Source organism: Battus philenor, unplaced genomic scaffold (genome assembly GCF_028537555.1).
Source record: "Battus philenor isolate CCGP_79_NKW_IND1 unplaced genomic scaffold, ilBatPhil1.0.hap1 SCAF_1, whole genome shotgun sequence".
Classification (NCBI taxonomy): Eukaryota; Metazoa; Arthropoda; class Insecta; order Lepidoptera; family Papilionidae; genus Battus; species Battus philenor.
The window spans coordinates 16,471,671-16,491,353 of record NW_027181661.1 but is presented as its reverse complement, the minus strand read 5'-3'; the positions used below and the strand labels follow the sequence as shown (position 1 = coordinate 16,491,353).

The 19,683-nt window shown below is 33.6% G+C and overlaps 2 protein-coding genes across 5 annotated transcripts in view; one reads left to right on the top strand and one right to left on the bottom strand.

The window, feature by feature from the left end:
• Positions 1-2,372: 2,372 nt before the first annotated feature.
• Positions 2,373-6,888, top strand: scu (scully). Its single transcript, XM_068761791.1, has 6 exons — positions 2,373-2,570; positions 2,869-3,033; positions 3,601-3,765; positions 3,848-3,976; positions 5,294-5,402; positions 6,658-6,888. The coding sequence occupies exons 1-6, from the start codon at positions 2,562-2,564 to the stop codon at positions 6,846-6,848; spliced, it is 768 nt and encodes a 255-aa protein (XP_068617892.1). The 5' UTR covers positions 2,373-2,561; the 3' UTR covers positions 6,849-6,888.
• A 2,455-nt stretch (positions 6,889-9,343) lies between these two features.
• ftz-f1 (ftz transcription factor 1) overlaps positions 9,344-19,683 on the bottom strand; it is a 138,441-nt gene continuing 128,101 nt past the window's right edge. For all 4 annotated transcript variants that reach the window (XM_068764919.1, XM_068764928.1, XM_068764936.1 and 1 more), the window contains one exon: positions 9,344-13,691. In XM_068764919.1, the coding sequence (XP_068621020.1) occupies positions 13,685-13,691 (7 nt within the window). In that variant the 3' untranslated portion in view covers positions 9,344-13,684. The remainder of the gene's footprint in view (positions 13,692-19,683) is intronic.

Here is a 19,683-nt window from a genome sequence, read left to right as displayed (position 1 = left end):
ATCTCGATTTTGCGCCCATCGGAACGAATCGATTTGTATAACTCGGTTATGAAACCTAACTCCTTTTTATATGGGATGAACATTAAATACGAACGATGGGATTAAATATAAGATGATATATAATCGATATAAATTAGACGAGAAGATTTATAGCACTATTTTGAATGTCGTTTGATTTTTTTGTCATAATCGACTCTGGCAATTGTGCAAACTTAGGACAGGCGATTGGGTGCAAACGTGGTGCAAAGCAGCACGCCCGCAAAGCAAATGTAATTGCATGTATAAAGTTTTGATAAGATCTCTCTGTCTATACGATTAGCATCCCATTGGTTTCGGTGTCAGTGTTCGCTGAACATCATGAGAGGGTTGAAATAAGCTATTTGTCGCATTTTTTGGTTCAGAAGTCCTAAAATTTTTATAACGTTGACATCATGTCACTATCCACTACATGATCAGAATATGTCATCTAAGAAAATAACCCTAACATCATCATCATATAAACCAGTAGACGCCCACTGTTAGGTCTTGCCTACTCATATCCAATCGGTCTTCCAGGTAGAGACCTATTTACACCACGTCTACCGGCTTCTGGTCATTACTCGAAAAGCATTCATACTATAATTAAATGTAAATGTTATTAAAAAATTGGATAAATTTCTCGAATTTCTCATATAAAATGAGAAGGAAGGTTTTCCTATGCTTGTATAATACAAGCATAGGAAAAACTTCCTTCTTTAACATTAACCTTGTAGGGATGTTTCTTGATTGATTTTAGAACAAATTTACTTAAAAAACCTTAAATACCTCGACGTAGTGAGGTCCCCATACGGAGGTGTTGGGTCAGCAGAAGTTTAATCGCAGCCAGATCTTCCTTCAGCGCCTGTATGCTGTCTAAGTTGTCGGAGACGCTTGCCGGAGCGGACTTAACCAACCGGAGCACCTCCAAAAGGTACTTCATTATTGTGTTCGTCTGATTATGTACTAGGTAGTTTAAATGGACTAGTTTACGTTGGATAGTATCAACTTTCTTGAAATAGTGATCTCCAGAGAGCACAGAGTCCACGATTTTCTCCACGGCTAATTCTTTACTGCCCGGTTCCGAGTAAATATGCTTTTTATTGATGAACTCCTCGTTTTCTGACATGTCGATGACATCCTGGTGGTTGGACTCCGAGCCCTTCTTAGCGGCTGACAACGAGAGTACAGTAATGGCCATCAATAATTTTCGCTTCATGATCTCTCTCGTGCTTGCCGTCGAATTCCGAGACATTGACAAAGCACTCGCCTCAAGGCGCGTGCCTAATTTGTAGTAACTTATTATGAAAACATTGTAGGATCGATGCTCTTCATTTTCATGTAACACAATATCCTGTTTAACATTACACGAGGAAACAAAAATTGCTTATTTAAGAAATGAGGCGCCAATGTCATGATGTAACTCGAATCTCACCTCTTACAACCACAGTAATAGCGAATAAAGATTTAATTAAAATCATTTTTAGAACAATATGAAAGTTGTGGTGATCAAGCTATTCTTTTTTTTTAAATAATGCATAAAGGTAATTTTGTTTTGTACCTAAATTTTTTTACAATTGAATATACCACTTAAACAAAACCTGTGAAATTTAGTCACTTCTTTCTGAAAGAAAAAAGGCCCCCGCAAACGCTAAAGAATTCACGATATGTTAAGGGCCTTTAAGATACCTCAAAAATATCTTATAACAAATATCGCTCTAAGCGCTCATATGAATACAACTAAAAACAAAAACTGATATGATACTGGCAGAGATTACATGATACCATTTTATTCTGTTGTGTACACAACATTGTGTGCGAACTTAAAAGTTTGCCCTGCGATACGACTGATAAAAATACCCATAATATCAGTATCACCGTATCTACCGGTATACAAGTCCTATATATTAAAATTAAAAAGTGTATTATAAATGCAATCAGATAAATTTCGGGGCCTCGTTAACAAAGACGAAACATTACATAAGAACGTCCTCATCAATCAACAAATAATCAATAAGAAAACAATATTATTAGCATTATTTTAACATGCTACAAAAACATATATTAAATATACACATTTAATATATGTTTTTGTGGCATTTACAATTCTATAATCATGGATTTAAAATATATAATAAAAAATAATTGCTAAAATTATTAATACATATGATGAAATGATATATAATCAATATTTCGTGACTATATTATGTAATTTCCAAAAAATAAGTCGTATTAATAAAATAAATTGTGCAACTTTATTGATAGAAAACATTAATTTATAATATTAATTGAAATATGTTGGCATAAAATATGGCAAAAAACTTTGAAGCTAAAGAACGCATAAAAAGTTAACACAGTGTTTTTCTATGTTATGAAATGACTTGAATAATTGGTTTTATGATATCTGAGAAACAAACAAAATACGTTATAAAATGACGCTATTTCATAATTTACATTTAGTGAGATAATCGGTTCACTCGGTTTGGACGTCTATGTCAGCTGGAAGCAGTTAGTGAATTGTTTGCGAACAAATTTTTTTACACAAAATGTTTAATGTAAGTTTATTAACTTTATTCTAATTTACTACATTTGTAAAACTTATAAAACATCGTAACAGCCTTATCATTTCATACATTTTTGACCTAAATATTTAATATAATTTCAATATATTATCATTGGAAGCATCATTTGTAGACACATTTTATTTAAGGTTATGTTATGTTTAAAGATTATCTCTAAATTATTAAACTTCTCAGTAGTATAACTATGTTTAGACCCGTGTTAACATTCATGTTATAAACATTTGTAGATTAATTATTATGGTCATTAATCCCACTGTTATGTAATTTCCAGGGACTGGTGGGTTTAGTGTCGGGAGGGGCTTCGGGACTTGGCCGCGCAACTGCTGAGCTTTTAGTCAAGCAAGGTGCTCGCGTCGTAATTTGCGACCTACCATCCAGTTCCGGATCGACTGTAGCTAAACAATTCGGAGAGAAAGCTGCATTTGTACCTGTAGATGTATGAACAAATCATTTATTAAATTTTTTATATGTAATCATCACCTTATCAACCGATAGACGCCCACTGCAAGGCTTAAGCCTCCACCAAACATTAACAAGATGAGTGACCCTAGGCCATTGTTGCACAGACTTATTAAGACTAGGGGCCACTCGGGCAAATCATAAACTGATGGCGGGCTGGCTGCCAGAAGTATAGGTAATTAAATTTTTTTGATTTTATTCTGGAATAGAATTCAATATTTTTTGAATGTATGAGAGTATTACTTTTGCTATCGGCGGGCCACCTGTATTCGACCAGCGGGCCGCATGTAGGCCGCGGTCTGTGCATCCATGCCCTAGGCTATTGCATCCAGCGACTATTTTTTATTTAGATAATGTTGTTGCTGCACCATTCTATTAAAATTTCATATGTTTTTAATTAATTTACTTGTCTTATTTTCTCTATCTTTATTCACAAAAATACTTGCAGCTTATTTTATATTAAAGCATTATGAATGTGTTTATTTCCAAAAAATTTTATTTTTCAATGAGTTACTCAATTTTCTAGTATATCATATATTTTCAGGTAACCTCGCAGCAAGATGTAAAAGTTGCCTTGCAGACAACAGTGGATAAGTTTGGTCGTTTGGATGTAGCTGTCAACTGTGCAGGAATGGCTTCAGCTGCTAGGACCTACAATTTTAAGAAAGATCAACCTTTTGACCTCCAATTGTTCCAAAAGACAATAGAGGTACATAAATATTAATTTTAATAGGTCATGGATGACAAAGTATTGTTTTGACACTGTTTTAATTTGCATTTTTTTACCGCAGGTAAACTTATTTGGAACCTTTAATGTTATCCGATTGGCTTCAGGGTTGATTGGTAAAAATATTCCGGATGCAGATGGACAACGAGGGGTAATCATTAACACGGCTAGTATAGCAGCTTTTGACGGACAGGTAACAACACTTTCTTTTTTAATTTAAAATGATTGACAATTCTTTCAGTTACTATAATGAATGAGCTACTATCTACATTGGACTAAAATATATAAGACTTAAGCACAGTTTAGTATGTCCACTCGCATGGTGATAGATAGTTATCTATATTAAAGTCATTAGAAGACACTAGTTGCATGTCGATTATGTCTTATTCTAAATCTATGGGGGTGGCCTATATCCAAAAATATGCTACCTATAGCTGAAATGTTGATGACATAAGACAAATGTCATAATAAGATGTTGTTATAAAGAAAATACTATATAAAACAAATTAATACATTATTAATTATTAATATTTTATGATACAAATATTAAAAACGCCAACTAGAGAAGTAGAACTATTCCTTAAGCAGCTGTTGACTTAAGAAAAAAAAATTGAATAAATATGTACATACTGTTTTAACCAACAAAATTAAATGTTGCATGGCAGAGCTGCAATAGTGATCAAAGAAAGTATTAAACAACACTAACTCTTCAACCCCGAAAACTGGTATCTCTAGGCCATAGTAATACCAATGAAATGATTGACAAGGAACTATTAACATTTCTGCTGTATATTGGGGGCCTTTATATAAAATTGTCCAACAATTGTTTACTGACAGAAAATGTTTAAAAGGATTCATTTTAGGTGACTGGAACTCCAAGAATGATATTGTGATTCCAAACTCTTTGTATAACAAACAAGACCGATGTTGCATCTTTGTTACTGTGTAGACAAAAATACCATCTTATGAAGGCAAGTCAAAATAGAGGAGAATATTGAGAAAAGGAACTCAGTTGGTCAGTCAATCTTAATGGAACCGTCCTAACTCAAAAAGCTGCTGTTAGATATCTGGGAATGTATTTTTAATAGAAAACTCAGATGGAAAGGTCATATCAAGCCAGGAAGAAAACTAAAAACTAACTCTCCCAAAACAAAAAACCACAATGCTCCATGGCCTGTCAGAAATAAAGAAGTCCAGAAATAATTGAATGCCGATTAAAACTTTCTGTAAGTCTACAAACAAAGATTGGAATTGAATGAGAATTTTTGACAACATTATAAAGTTGAACGAGAGTGTCACCTTAAAAGATCAAGGATAGTTTTAATCTGAACTAAATCAACATTGTTGAATAAGACATTGCATCACAGGAAGTGGTTAATCTCCATAGACATTCACAAACTGATCAACAAATTTAACTAAAATTAATTCCAAACTATTGATAAAGTTGTAAATAGACAGAAAATTGAATTCAAATACTATTTATGTTTTTAAAAGAACACACTTGTTTTAGATTGGTCAAGCGGCATATTCAGCTTCTAAAGCTGGTATTGTGGGTATGACATTACCTATCGCAAGGGACTTTGCGAAGCAAGGAATACGAGTGGTCACCATTGCTCCAGGTTAGTTGTCTTTTTATTGTTTATAGATGAACAAAAATAACCAACATTGATCACCTGAGTGGCAAGTTGAAGTGTCAGACCACACAGCATGCTAAATATATGGCAGTTGAGGCCTTATGTTTCTAGATTGAAAACCATGGATCGGCAAACACTGCATAGGATATTGACCCACAAGATAGACAAATGACTTTGTTAAGGTCGCTAAAAGATGGATGTAGACCACTGGTAGAAGCCTACGTCTAGCGGTGAAGGCTTTCTTCCTATACAATTTTCTGGTTTTATATCACTACAACTTATCTATAGTTAGTATATATTGTTTTATTATATACATTCAGTTTTAGATGTCAGTGTTTTTAAATTTAATATAAAATAATATACTGCATGTAATCTATGTGGTAATAATCTTATTTACATATTTTATATCTGTTACCACCTAAAATTTGCCGAGATTACAATTAAGCATTGGTCTAACCTTCATTACCATCATCATTTCAGCCATAGGAAGTCCACTGCTGCACTCATTGATCTCATAGATAACTTAAACTTAACATATTCTCACCTTAGTAAATATATATAAAGAGATTCATAATAGATCTTTGCCATTAAAACACTCTTTAATGTTAGTGTTATGAAAATTGTTTTAAATAATACATTTGGTATTTATTCTATTTAAAATTGCTTGCATAACTTGTCAATTTATTACTGAGAATAATATAAGACTATTTGCTTTGCGTGAACTTTTTGATCTACATGTTACTTTGTATAAAGAAATATATTGTATATTAATTTGTTTCTACTTGTCAACTAGCGCCATCTATGAAATATCTATAATATTTCATAGATGGATTCATTACTGAATATAGTTTTGCGTATTCTCCGATAGATGTCGCTGGTTTATTATTAAGCTGGTGCTTCGATTTTATATTCGCTTAAATACAAAGGATTTACAAACATTTGTTATTTATTCTGAGGCAGTAACCGTATCTCTTAAAATGGGCTATGTCAGATTATTATTTTTTATTTTACTAAAAAAAAATCTTCACTATTAAATTTGTGTGCTAAAGTACGTAATTATAATTGTATGTATATCATTTTATTTTTATTACACATTTTAACTATTTTTCTTATGATCGCTTTTCGCGAAAGTATTGATAATTTATTAATATTTAAAAGTGTTTTTTTACTATGAATTTAAATAATTCTTGTTTTTGGTTTTAATATTTTTTTTTGAATACGTCTGTGGTCTCAAATACAGGATTGTTTCGTACGCCGATGGTGAGCCAGCTGCCGGAGCCCGCGATTAAGGAACTCGAAGCATCGATACCATTCCCTTCGCGCTTAGGTGATCCCAAAGAGTTCGCGCTGTTGGTACAGAGCATCATACAGAATAAGATGCTGAATGGAGAGACAATAAGGCTGGACGGATCATTGAGAATGCAACCTTGATAGCTTAAACTTTTTTTAACTAAGTGGCAATAAATTGTTTAGAAATATTTTTGTTTTGTTTTTATTTACTTATTTTTTATTGTACTGCTTCCCAAACTTTTTTAATTTCATATTTTTTTTTAATTTCACTAATCTCTCTTACGTTTTATGGTTAACCCCTAACGGACGACGACTTTTAGGGTGAAGTAGCAAGACGAAGCGATTTTTGCGAATGCATTGGGTAATTTAAATAAAATAATAACACCATCCTTTATATATATTAATTTTTTTATCTATATATACACCATAAAACCTGCTTAGCACTTGAATTTTATTCAGCATCATTGTATATAAGCGTAAGGGAATGTCGAAATGGGAGGTCTTAGCTATTTTTCAGCCATAATGCCGCTATAATAAGGCAAAATACTGCAATTATGACCAGTACATCTGCCAGTATAAATACAAATGCCACATTTAGTCGGTTCCCGTGGGTTGTGTGATAAATGAAATTCGACCTTTTTTTACAAGATTCGTGAAAATAAATTTCTTCGCTAGGTGTAAAATAATCCAAGTCTTGAATTTAGATAATCGGGATAACCAATGATGATATTGCGTGCATGCAACATTTTTGCAACAAATTTGAAGAAATCAAACTCTTGTAAAAGTGTTAGCTAATAATGGAATGTGGCGTATTGCGTCCATTGACCAATATTCTTACACATTACTAAGTTTACTAACATTCATTCTTTGTAACTTTGTAACAAGTTTACACTCATCAAAGTATGTTTCAATATGTTATCTCTGCTATTATATGTAACTTCATACATTTTATATGAGACTATCGCTAAGTATCGTATAATATCGTATAGCTAAGGAACCTTTCCTAGAACTAAAAGTGCCACCCTGTTGTCTGGAGATAAAATCTAACAAACAGAATGTCGCCTCATTCTGCGTCTTCCAAGAAAACACTACGCAAAGTGAATTAGTAATAATTTTATATAACAAACCATGTAGACTCGAACCCAAAACAACTTCTTAGAGCGTTATCTCTGTCGCATAAAATACAGCGACTGACAAAACGTCACATAGGTAGTGTGGGATAGAGATAGTGCTCTACGAAGCCGAAATTACCTGATTGTCTCTTTCCAAAAGTCGAAGTGCAATATTTATCGCCGGGTACTGTATTAATTAAGCGATGTATTTCGGAAAAAGACGCAAAGCGAGATATTGGTGTATATCTTTACTACTAGAGTCATGATCAACGCACAGTTACTAGGACATTTTTATTTCTATATTTACCATCTTTTTAATTTTATTTATTGCTAGTGTTAAATTCGTGGTGTCAAGTTTTGCAATGGATCGGCAAAAATGACATTTTGAAATTAATTCTTAATAAAAGACAAATATAGGAAAAAAAGAAACAATATAAATAGTACAAGATGCATTCTTTTCGCTAGAGGCGTTCTCTACCTTTGGATTGAGATGAGGGACATGAAGGAGATGGCAGTTTAGGGTGTACGGACATACAAATATAGAAACATATATATATATATATATATATATATATATTTACGTGGGAAAGGTACTACATAAATAGGAATAATTAAGAGATGCTACACAATATCCTATTTTAGAGACAGAAGTGCTCTTTTATCATTTCTTAAAATGCTGTCAGCGATCTATCTAGCACATCTAATTGGATCCGGCAGCTCATTCCATAACCTGACAGCGACAACAGTAATAGATTTCTCCATAAACAGATTGATATATTGAGAGCTAGTGTATTTTTCATGTATGATTTTACACTGCACTAATTATTGGTCCAATTTACTTTAGTTAATTCTAACATTGTCAAATATAAAAATAATCTTTATTTATTTATTTAGTGATTTGCATCCGAGCGAGATAAAAATATTAATATATCGCTTAGCTTTACAGTATTAGAATTATTACGCACATAAATCAACTAGATACAGGGTGATTAGTTATCGAGTGTAAAAGTTTAAAAAGGTGAATGAAAACTCATGTGTTGTCAAATAATGTATGGTAAATACTATCCAAATATCAATGGTTTCAGAAATAACAACATGATTATAATATAGTAAGAAAAAACATTTTAAAAATTCGCATTACTATTATTATTTACACATTTATATATTATCTGCACAAATTAATTAAACATACTGTGTGTAACCATAATATACAAGGTGCTTGGAAATAGGTGTCAAAGCACCTTTTGCTGACACATATACATATACATATATATATATATATACCTACAAATCTTTTAGACCTATAACCAATCAACCTGTATATTGCTAACCAGTATGCAATAGTTTTATTTGTGTTTATAGCGCAAGCATATCACAGATTTATAAGTACATAAACATGAATAGGTTTCATTGATATTTTTCTTTATGTAAAAAGAGATTATTGTGTAATCAGATATGGTGGAAGGTTCGGGAACAAATAAAGACGCAATAGTTTAAACGAAAATATGATTTATTTCTACAATAAAGGGCGCGTTCGTGCGTCTCACAATATTTATTGATCACCATTAAAATAAATACATAGATGATGCACGGACCGTGCACGGTGCATTATGAAACTCCATGACGTCACGACACAGTATCGACAATAGAAATAAGTTTTTAAACATATAGCTTCAACAATAACCGTTACTTTACAATGTACAAGAGGCGTGATGTGAGGTAAGGTGGCGCGGTGAGGTGGCGGTGCGTAGTTGCTTCATCCTTAACTGCATCCTTTGGCCGAAAAGACGGTACTCCGGTATAAACGGGTACCCTCACCGAGTGCATGTAGAATGAAAGTAAACGAACGTTGCCCGAGCTATTGTCCGATCCAGTTAAAGCGGTAGCAACCTTACAAAAGAGATTTCGCTCTCGACCGAATTCATACTTAAGGTATTACAATTGATTAGTTGCGAGGGTTGCGTTCCACCGGCGGCCCCCACCGTAACACAAATACACATACATAACATCGGTATCCAAAAGATTTGTTGGCAGCGCGTGAACCGCCGCGGCCACGCTATATGTACATGTAATCAGTTTAAACTAAAGCCCCACCGAGCGGGCTGCAATGAACGCTAAGGTTTACAGCTAACGCGAGGCCAGCGTCTCGCTAACTTCACCACCTCGCACAACTTAAATCGGTAAAAATACTATACACAGACTAAATTAAACAACATTCACTGAGATTATAAACTAACTTACGCTTAATGAACAACAAAGTGGTTAACTTACAAGCAGCGACGCGTTCCCCGGTATGCGTCACCTTTAGTCGAATTGTTTTGGAATGTGTGTGACGCGCGGTCTGAACGAACTTGTGATGTTGATTATGATCAAGCGAAACACGCGGGGATTCCCCGCGGACGTGAGCCGAGGGGCGGTACGCCAACCCTTCTTTCCCGGCCACCACACCCCCCACCCACTCTCTTTCTCTTACCATCTACGCGAATTCAAAATGTACATTTTACACAGAACACTAATCGTGTACCTTAATATTTTAGAATACTTATCATTTTAATTTATAAATATAGATATTACTTACAATAATAACTCTACATACAACGTCGCGCCGCACACGGCAGCGCGGCACTTAACACGAAGATAGTGGGTTTTAAACGTTACAAGCATACAATTAAATCTATTAGTTAATAGAAATGAAACATTCGAACGGAAGGTGGCGGCGAAGCTGTGACGTACGCGAGGCGGTCGGTAGCGGATGCCAACACAAGCTCAATGTTCCGATTTAAGAAACAACGACATCGAATCTCTGGATGCATCGACTGATATGTTCGTAAACACCGAAAGTACGGTGTCGAGTTCATTCGTAAAGATGTCACTGTAGTGTCACTCGCTTGGTCCACTTCCGACGCGCTCCTCGAACAAGCGAAATGTATTCAATGGCACGCGACATCTATTCGATTCATCCATGTGTTACAAAATATTTATAAATCGTAAAGTGTATACGCGATATATTTATTTACAAATAATGAATGATTCTAAACAAAAACGAATGATATACATACTCTCTAATATACATGTATACATTAAAAAATAGAGACTTCATAATTGAAGTCCGTTTATTTCATTTTCGGATAGTTTTAATAATTTGATCTTCAATACATTTTATATTTGGCGTTGTTTTTCGATTTAATATATAAGGTACCAATTCATTGTGATTTAATACTGTATAATGTTATCGATAATGTAAATAATAAATATAGAAAAAAAAATATAACTGGTTTACAAAAAATACTGCAATATGGTAACGAACATGTGGTAAAATATATTGGGCGTTTTGGGGGTTTGGGGTAGTTGGAGATGGGCTCGCGGAGGTTTATATGAAAAGGTAGGCGCTCAGGCGAGTACATGACGTGACCGACAAAGCCGCAGAGCTAAACGCACCTAATTAATTCATACCATCACAGATCAGCTTTGCTTTTAAAGCTCCCGCTTGAAGCTACGGTCGGTGGACGTCAATACAACTTACAGTATTCATAAAAGAAACCCGAACTCTAATTGACTCGCACGTGTTTGACGGTCATTACAAAGATATAGACGGGGATCCCCCTAATTTAATCCAACAAACATAATAAGTTGCTCAATAATTTATATATGTTAGCTATCGTTCAATGGTTCCCAGATGGACATGTAAAAGTCCAGTTGAGACTCGACGGGTATTCGATGTGACAAAAAAAAATTTTTGGACTCATGAATACATGACTCCACAATTTTTTTATTAGGTATAAAGAGATAAAATTTTTGATACACAACGTTAATAGATGTTGCAGCTTAACTGACAAACTCATGGTAGAAATATTGCAGGGGATCCCACTGAACCAGTTAAATTTAGAACGTACTTTTGTCTACGGGAAGAAAAAAAGTCTGGGAACCTTCTTCTGGGAAACTTCTATCTAAATGTGATGTCGGATAGTAGTGTAAACTCAAACTTGTATCGACGTGTAAACATAGATTTTTGTTCACTTGTAAAAAAATATTTCATTGTTCATTCGAATCGAGGATATATAGTGTATAATCTATAAAATATACAACACAACATTGCTTCGAGGAACTTTGTCGGAGTTGATATTTGTGTATAAGTAAATATGTAATATACATGATTTTATATATATATATATGTTTATTTGTGTACTTTAATCATATCCAGGTACTTTATTCCGTTCTATTTTCGACCTAGCACTAAAAGGGTAGCGCAAAGAAAAATTCATAAAGCCGAAAGATTTGTTTTCGTTTAACCTGATAAAGTTGTGTTCACTGGACGGTATTACAGACAAAAACGGTGCCTTACGCAGCTATAAGCGAAGAAACGGGGCCGGTAAGCCGAATCGAAATCAAAGTAACGTTTTATATATATATATATATATGAATAATATCTACTTAACATAATCGTTGACGCAGCCTAGACATTCGCACTTAGTGCAGTGAAACTATGATTATTAAACTATAAAAATATATAAACATTCACTTTGAAACACAAAAAAACGTGGATCAATCACATTGTTATAAACAAAATTCCGTTGTTACGTAACCGATGGCGGCTTGTGCCGCATCTGCCACGGGCGGTGGCCATTTGTGGCAGCCCGTGGCAAAGGCGGCGACGCAAGTGAACGCGGTGAACCAACATAAACAACCAAACAGCTATCACACGGAGACGATTCCGCGTAACAATTTCATCGAAAAAAAAAAACATAAAACCGCTCTCCATGTCTAAATTTGATTATTTCACACGCTCTCGTAACCTACTATATTTTATATTAGAAAAATACGAAATCATGTACTTTCTGTTAACATATTATATATGTTAATTAATAAAGAACAATATGATTTATAAAAATACATCGCCTCGCGCGGCCATCGGCCGGTAGGCGCTAGTACCCATATGTTTTTTTTCTATTATTATTTTAAAAAAATCTATGATTTTTAAGGCTCTTTTGCACGTATGTTGAGAAATATTTTACATAATTACAATATAAGTAGAATAGAGCACTGTGTTATATGCTAATATATTTACAAGGATCAACATAGGCTTTGTACTGGCACGGCCGATAAACAACAATTACAACATCCAGATAAAGATCTTATGGGGACGAACGTTAATTTAGAAACGAACAAGTGAAAGGTTTTCCTTAAATTTAACGATATACATAAATATACGCAGGCGACCCTCGGCGCGGCTCTGCCCGGTCCACGACGCTCGCCGAGACCCTCCTGGTGCACTCCCTCCGGGGTCCTCCTCTATCACGCGAGACCTAAAGTTAGTAAGTAACAAGAAACGAGAGGGTTGCCCCCCTTGCGTGATGCAATTAAACTAAACATTTACACAACATAGTATCGTATCGACTAACATTTACAACGGTTTCCAAACTTCATCATTTATAATCACAGACGCTTTCCTAAATGTACTGTTTCACATTTTCCCATCGCACCGATGTTATCATACAACTAATCTATTTATGTAGATTAAAAAAAAACTTAATTCATAACTTTCGAAAAATAAAGTAAAAAAAAAATTAGACGATTAACAGGCTGCTCAATAAATAAGACGTAGCTACACGAAGTCCGGCGTAAGGTGTGTTGCTTTGCACATGCGACTGAGATTAGGTTTGATAAATATTTGCTTTATCTGTATGGGACTAGGCGCGCGCGGCAATTGGGCCGGCGCTCGGTGCAATAACTTATTTATAATTAATCACACACCAAATTACAAACTAAAAACTAAGCGGTAAGTAAATATTTGTAGAACTTCCAACGGGCGCATTCGTTGCATTCGTCGGGGTGCGCGCGGCGCGTACGGTCGTCTGCGCCGTTGATTCAGGACCTGCGGACAGAAACGCACACAGTTACAACACCGGGCACTCTATACAAGCTGTCCACTTCACGTCTCACGTGCGCCCTCTACACCTCACCACTACTCGCAGCCAAACTAGACCAATCAACATCCACCCACATTATCTACGCTTAATAGCTACATTTCAAAGCTATTGAAAAGATTCGATATATATCATTGCATGTATATATGTATATATTAATAAGAATACTACTTCTCATACCAGTTTATTTGTTACCTTTGAAAATATACTGAAATGTCTAATAAACTTTATTTAGAAACTACGGACATGTTTACTTTTAAAAAGATTAAAAAAGTTTGTTAGAATATATTGCATTAAACATTTCTATTTACAAAATTGTTTCAACACATCAAACAAATGAGTATCCAGAAACACTTTACATATATATATATACATATATACACACAATGTTATCAATATTAAAACGTAATAAATTATATTTTTATTATAATACTAATGTTAAAATATTACATTAACATAATAGTGATAAATTTAAATATTTAGTTTTCTTATTTATGAATAACACGAGGTGATTTGTTAATATAATTTCATCCAGTTTCAAAGGGAATGTCTGTAAGAAAATATTTGGAAATGATGGCAACATTCGAATTCAAACTGTAAGTGAGATTAATAAGCATTATGTTAATTAACCAGTTTTAATGTATATGAGTTCTATATAAAAATAATTATATATTATATATTAATTCATTTACACCTTTAATATTTTGGGATCATCACTAGCGATGTTTATTCAATATAATTTCTGTGACAAGTTGCAAAAACAGGGTGAATGGTTATAGAGATGTAAAAGCATTAAATGAGTTAAGATACAGACTTTACTTTTACATCTATTTCTAATGATCTTATATAGTGTTCATTCTGAAAAATGTTACATTAATTTAATTTTTTTTTTCTATTGGAATTCTACAGGCCAAAAACTTCAGTACAAAGTCTGCAGAGATAAAATTTTAATAACGTATTTTCTCACTGATTTATCTTTACGTTATTCATTATTTCAATAACCATTGATTTTTGTACATTAATTGACAGTAAATACATTCACCTCTTTAATACTTTTACAAATATAAACAATCATCCCGTATTTAAATTCTAATAATTAATATACGCTTAAAATTTTTAATATCTCTATTCTCATTTTCGTCTTGTTATTCCGTCTAAATCTTATTTGCCTTATAGGTATTTACAAATTGAAAAAAGGCGCTGTAAGCTTTAAGCCTAGTTTACATAACATAGCTTATATCTATTAACTCTTAGATCACTTGGTGGATGCTCCATAAAGTGATCTGTGAAGGTGGCTCCCCAAAGGTAACCCCAGCTTGTGTTTTCAATACGCGTTTACCATCAACCTTGATTTGGAAGGATGTTATTGCCCAGCTAACACTACTACTACTTCCAAATGACTTAGAAGGAAGAAACTCCTGCAAGGCTTCTTTCTAGTTCGATAGGGGGATGACTTCCCCCATCTTTTTTTTAACTATGCTTCCTACCTATATGTTTTTTTTAATAGCTGCGAATTTCTTTATAATCTATCTGTTTCATAATCGAAAGCTTCTTGGCCTCGGAACGGCACAACATTTGAATGTCCATAGAGTTACAGTTTAAGGCGTCTCCTACAATCTATCTAATTTGAATGATCAACAGCCGGTGTTACCAGACGCAATCTGTCTATAATCGATTCATAAAAATTCATATAGCAATGGCAACATTCTTACTAAAAAGATTTTTTTATGTTACCCGTTCTCTATTACGCATTCTTGTCGATTTATTGAACACCTGTATACACCAAATACTAAGTTTCTGACGTGACACACAATCGAGATATATGAAAGAATATCAAAAATATTATTTTGAATATTGTCATAGAAATTATGAATAAATTTAATAAATGCATATTTGTTAATAAATCGAGACAAGAACCTAAACAAGTTTCAGATAGTCCACCAGTGGGACACGATCAATAGACAATGTTCGGACGACAGCGGGCTTAGTTGGGATTGGTATTTTTTTTAAATTACTCTACCGCCCAAGTGGCATTTGCTATTCCGCTAGTTCGAGAGAACAAGGCGCAGAGGGCACTTAGCATCTACCTCTGTTGAGGTAGAGAGGAAATTTCGAACCAAGTTTCCTCAAATGCTATTTTCAACTAATTAGGGAAATTAGGTATAAAATATAATTTAATAGCGTTTAAATAATTAAAACCATGTGAACTTATTTTTAAACTATTGATAGCAATACGTAATTTTAAATTTTACATTACGTTACGTAATAAATTTCATTATTTAGCGATAATTTTTTTTTTACCTTTATCGTATTAAGACAAAGGTGTTAAGATATTCTCGCTTCAATATTTACTTTATTTTATAATAGATATTAAAATTTAAATAATTTCTCGCAATAATGAATCCATTATATTGAAGTTACACAGTGAGCCAGTCGCGGCGTAATGGAATTGATTCGTACGACTGGGCGTCGTTGATTGGGGCGACGTCAATCAGGCGGCCGGAGTAAAAATGTAAAAGTTTTAACCTTGAAGTACTCTTAACGTGCGCTTAACGCGGCTCCGGGAAGCTTAACATTTTACCTTTTGCTTACAATTACTTCGCTCGGTAAATACATTTTTTTTTATTCTCTAAACAATAAACTTCATAGTTTTTAACCGCATTTTAATAGCTATATTACTTATTATATATATATATATATATATATATATATATATATATATATATATATATATAGGCAGCGCATGAAAGGTAATCATAATTGGGGGAAGCATAACCTTGGTCCTCCATCAGCTGATAAGATGATGAAATGTATCTTTTCATACATAGTGTTATAACATTCTAAAAATCTAATCTACAATAATTTCCATCTGTGTTTCTATCCTAACGATACGTAGACGAGTGTTGTCATCTAAAAAATAATCTACAGATGTATATTGTTTCTCATAAACTCTATCTATTATTAGTTTTAACAATAAAATATAACTGGACTACTAGAGTTGTGATCCATAGAATTAAATCATCACCAGTTATAATGTTGATTTTAATATACATATTATCAATTTAAATTTCTGAAATGGTGACCACGGATCAGCGCAGCGCTGGACGTTCACCCATAAGGTGTATGCAAGCCACTATCAACCGATCATATTGGAAATGTATGAGTGACGCGTTTGTCCAACAAAATTTGTTTGTACAACAAATAATTGTCAACAATTTACATTGTTTTTTTTTATTATTATTAACTGATCGTTTTGAGCCTAGCGTATATATCTCTACCATTCTGGCAGAGTTCTTAAATCTTTTTTAAAATTTGTTAGAAGCTAAGTTATAAGTATAATAATTCGTACTTAAATTTTAAATTTAGTAAAAATGTGAAATTAATTTGTCTCAATTACATCTTCAATGTATTGAATATCATACCTATAAAAACAGATTTTTTTCTCATGTAATTCAAAATTGAAAGTGAAAAGATCCTATGACCTCATCTCATTCAAATCCGGTCCATGTTTTAAAGTTAAAACAGTTTTACTTCACAGTTTTTTTCTAGTATTATAATTTTCACGTAACCCAATTGGACCACGTACGATCAGTATGAGAATTGCTGATCTATGATATGAATCGTAAATGTATGTATATGTGGGTAGCCAACCTATAGGTCTTTCAGATTTTATTTTAGGCATCATATATTTATAGAATTATCCTAATTTTCGGAAGACCGTACTTATTTCAATCATTTTACTTTCACTTTAAAATTCATGAAAATTAGTGAAGTGATGAATCGTTGTCACCTTATTCAATAAAATTTCTTAAAATATTTCAAGGTGAAAATTGACTTCAATATTTAAATTTAACACATATTTGTACTTTTAATTTAATTTTTGAAAACAAAATCATTATTATCACAGGCATTTTCCATTGATTTCCAATAGGACCAGCGAAAAACCTGCACCCAGGAACGCAAGGTTGTCGGTAAACCTTGTTTACCAGTAAAAAATAATTTAAAAAATTGCTCGGACAGCTTGAACACATCTGGCATATGTTAATATGTAGTTATTTAATTACAAAACCACCATTAGAACATATTTTTAACATTAAAATTATATGTACATTTTAAATTACATTAACACATTAAATATAATACGCAACGTATATACACGCTAATTCTTGTTACTTAAGACTGTTTAATATATTTACAAAAAAAGCTGAAGAAATAAAAAAAATAATCGAAAAATTTTCGCACGCAAATGCTGAACAAAAAACACTTTGAGACAACGACAGGCTATCATTAGTAATTTTTTTATTGATAGCACCGGGTGACCCAGTTAAATGCGTTTTAATATTTCAACACCACGGCCAAAAGATGAGATGTATTGCTATTTATTCAAATTGAAACATTCACGCGTTCGGCATAGAGTCTTTATTCAATTGTTTTAACGCATGTACAATTCGATTTCATAATGAGGCTTACTCAATTTACTTTTAAAAATTAAGACGTATCGCAACAGGCTTCGAAATTTACGTAACTCGTATATATAAGATATATATTTATTCTGCAATAGTGAGTCATCTTAACCGGTTATTCCCCGTAGACGTCTATGGAGGTTACTTAACATATACATCGACCTATATGATGTATAATGACCTATATTTATAGACACTAATATAACGTCGCCGCTACAGATAATGTAAAACAAATAACAAACATCATTTTGAAGGTAGGTCACTTTTTGATGACAGCAGATTCCGTGACTTCAAATTTGGCACATCTGAAGCGCGTTAAACCCTAAACCACGTTATCAATATCAAGACTTCACCCGGACATAATGATGTTTTTACAGAACTGAGAGGACATCTAGCTCTTTCTGGATTGATTAGGACAAAAATCGTGTCCCAACTGTGGGAATATCAATAAAGACAAAATAATAAAAATGGATCATAAGATCGAGACCCGTGATTAGGTTCTCTCTGAGAACCAGTGCATACTAAGTGCTTGGCGGTGCGTGTGCGAAGTGTAAAAAGCTCGATTCGAGGCACAACAAAGTAAATGCTTACTCTATATCGGAGAGTGCGGCTCAATCGTGTCACTCGGCAGGAAACCGCACCTGACACACAGAGCATTCCCTTGAAACATCATCCGATTCCGATTTACCCTCTTATTGCACATACATATAAGGTCTATTTACATTTGGCCGACTCGTAGTGTGTCACGCTTATGTTACAAATATACGTCGTTCCGTTTCAATGACGAAAAAAATTAAGAAAAAAAATACTGTACGAATGTTTAACAGAAATAAGTGGAAGCTTTTTTTTTGGGTCAATTGTCGGGCACTCGGCGGAATTGGGTCAATAAAACGTACGAGTGGAACAGTTCTTGACACGACACATTACAAGATGGAATTTTGGCCCGCCACCAAGTCGGTGGGACTGCATCGGAACGTCGACTACGCGCCAGCTCGGGACCCCGCTCGGGTTTCATTCATTCATCAACTGTTTGTCGAATTCCCAATCTAATAATTTCGATTAACATTCAAATACATAAGACCATCTAGGAACAAACTAGTTTATTTCCTTTATCAGAGAACAAAGTTTCCAATTTTTAAAATTGACACACGCGGACGGTTTAGTTTAAATTATCGAATCAATGTAGTTTTAATCGTTACAGCCGGATATAATGAAAGTTAAATTATGAAACAGTTTCTTAGTTCTTAACAAATCACTTAAGGAACTAATCAACTCGCAAATATGTCTACAATCAATCAATTCATGCGATTTTTACATATTTATAAAAATCAAAATGATAAGCGCTGAAAAACATCGCATCAAAACGTCATAAGCTATGAATTGTTTGTTTAAACACATGCGCAGCTTAGCAACATTGTCGAAAACAATGCAATGACTTCAAGAGATTGAATAGAGAAATAAACAAAAAATTGTATAT